This window comes from Eimeria mitis, genomic scaffold (assembly GCF_000499745.2).
Source record: "Eimeria mitis Houghton genomic scaffold, Emh_scaff1904, whole genome shotgun sequence".
Classification (NCBI taxonomy): Eukaryota; Apicomplexa; class Conoidasida; order Eucoccidiorida; family Eimeriidae; genus Eimeria; species Eimeria mitis.
In genome coordinates this window covers 7,770-8,523 of record NW_013570227.1, presented here as the reverse complement: position 1 = coordinate 8,523, position 754 = coordinate 7,770, and the positions used below count along the sequence as shown (strand labels likewise).

At 46.2% G+C, this 754-nt stretch overlaps 1 protein-coding gene across 1 annotated transcript in view; it reads right to left on the bottom strand.

Moving 5' to 3' along the window:
• The window catches only part of EMH_0045620 (DNA topoisomerase II, related), a gene marked incomplete at both ends in the record, with an annotated part of 8,175 nt that overhangs the window by 994 nt on the left and 6,427 nt on the right, over nt 1–754 (bottom strand). The window contains 3 exon segments of the mRNA XM_013496085.1: nt 167–287; nt 436–604; nt 737–754. Of these exon segments, the coding sequence (XP_013351539.1) occupies nt 167–287; nt 436–604; nt 737–754 (308 nt within the window).

Here is a 754-nt window from a genome sequence, read left to right as displayed (position 1 = left end):
TGCAGACGATTCCCTGCCTTTTGAAGCTTAAAAGAGTTAAAAAACTTGGATAATTATAGACTAACTCGAGTGCAACAGTCAGTATATATACACAGGGGTGGCACTACCCAACATGTATAGCTTAAGCTTCCCAGCAAGGAGTGCAGGCGAGAGCCCTTCACGGTACCTGCTGCAAGCTTAACGACGAACTTAATGTCTTCGTGGCTGCTGCTGTCCCTGAAGTCTGATATCCACGGGTCTTTCTTGTCCGGAGTTGGAAGCTGCTCTTCAAGCCACTCTTTGTAGTCCTGCACAGCAACACCGCGAATACATATCTACCGCCTCTGCAAGCCTAATACAGATTGTTAGGAATTGCGCAAGTGGCAACAGGGTAGGGAATAAATGTTATTCTTTAAAATCTGTCAGATGAAGCCATCAATATGCAGGACTGCTTACTTGTGTCCATCGCTTGATCGGAAGCTCACTTATCTCTACAACATCCTCCCCCTGTTTCTCGATAAGGCCTATGGTTTCAAACGCCGTCTTTGTTGCGTTTTCCTCAATAATGCCTTTAAACCCGCGATACCAGGGCTTCATACGAACCATTTCCTCTCCCGCAATAAATCTGCAAACAACCCAAGCCAACATGCGAAGCAACGACAGTCCAATCAACGGCTTAGCTTGGAACAGGCAACAGGAAAGGCCCGTTGGGGGAGTTAGATATGCATTCTCTTTTATCTCGGTATGCAAGACTGACCTTTTTAAGTTCGAGATG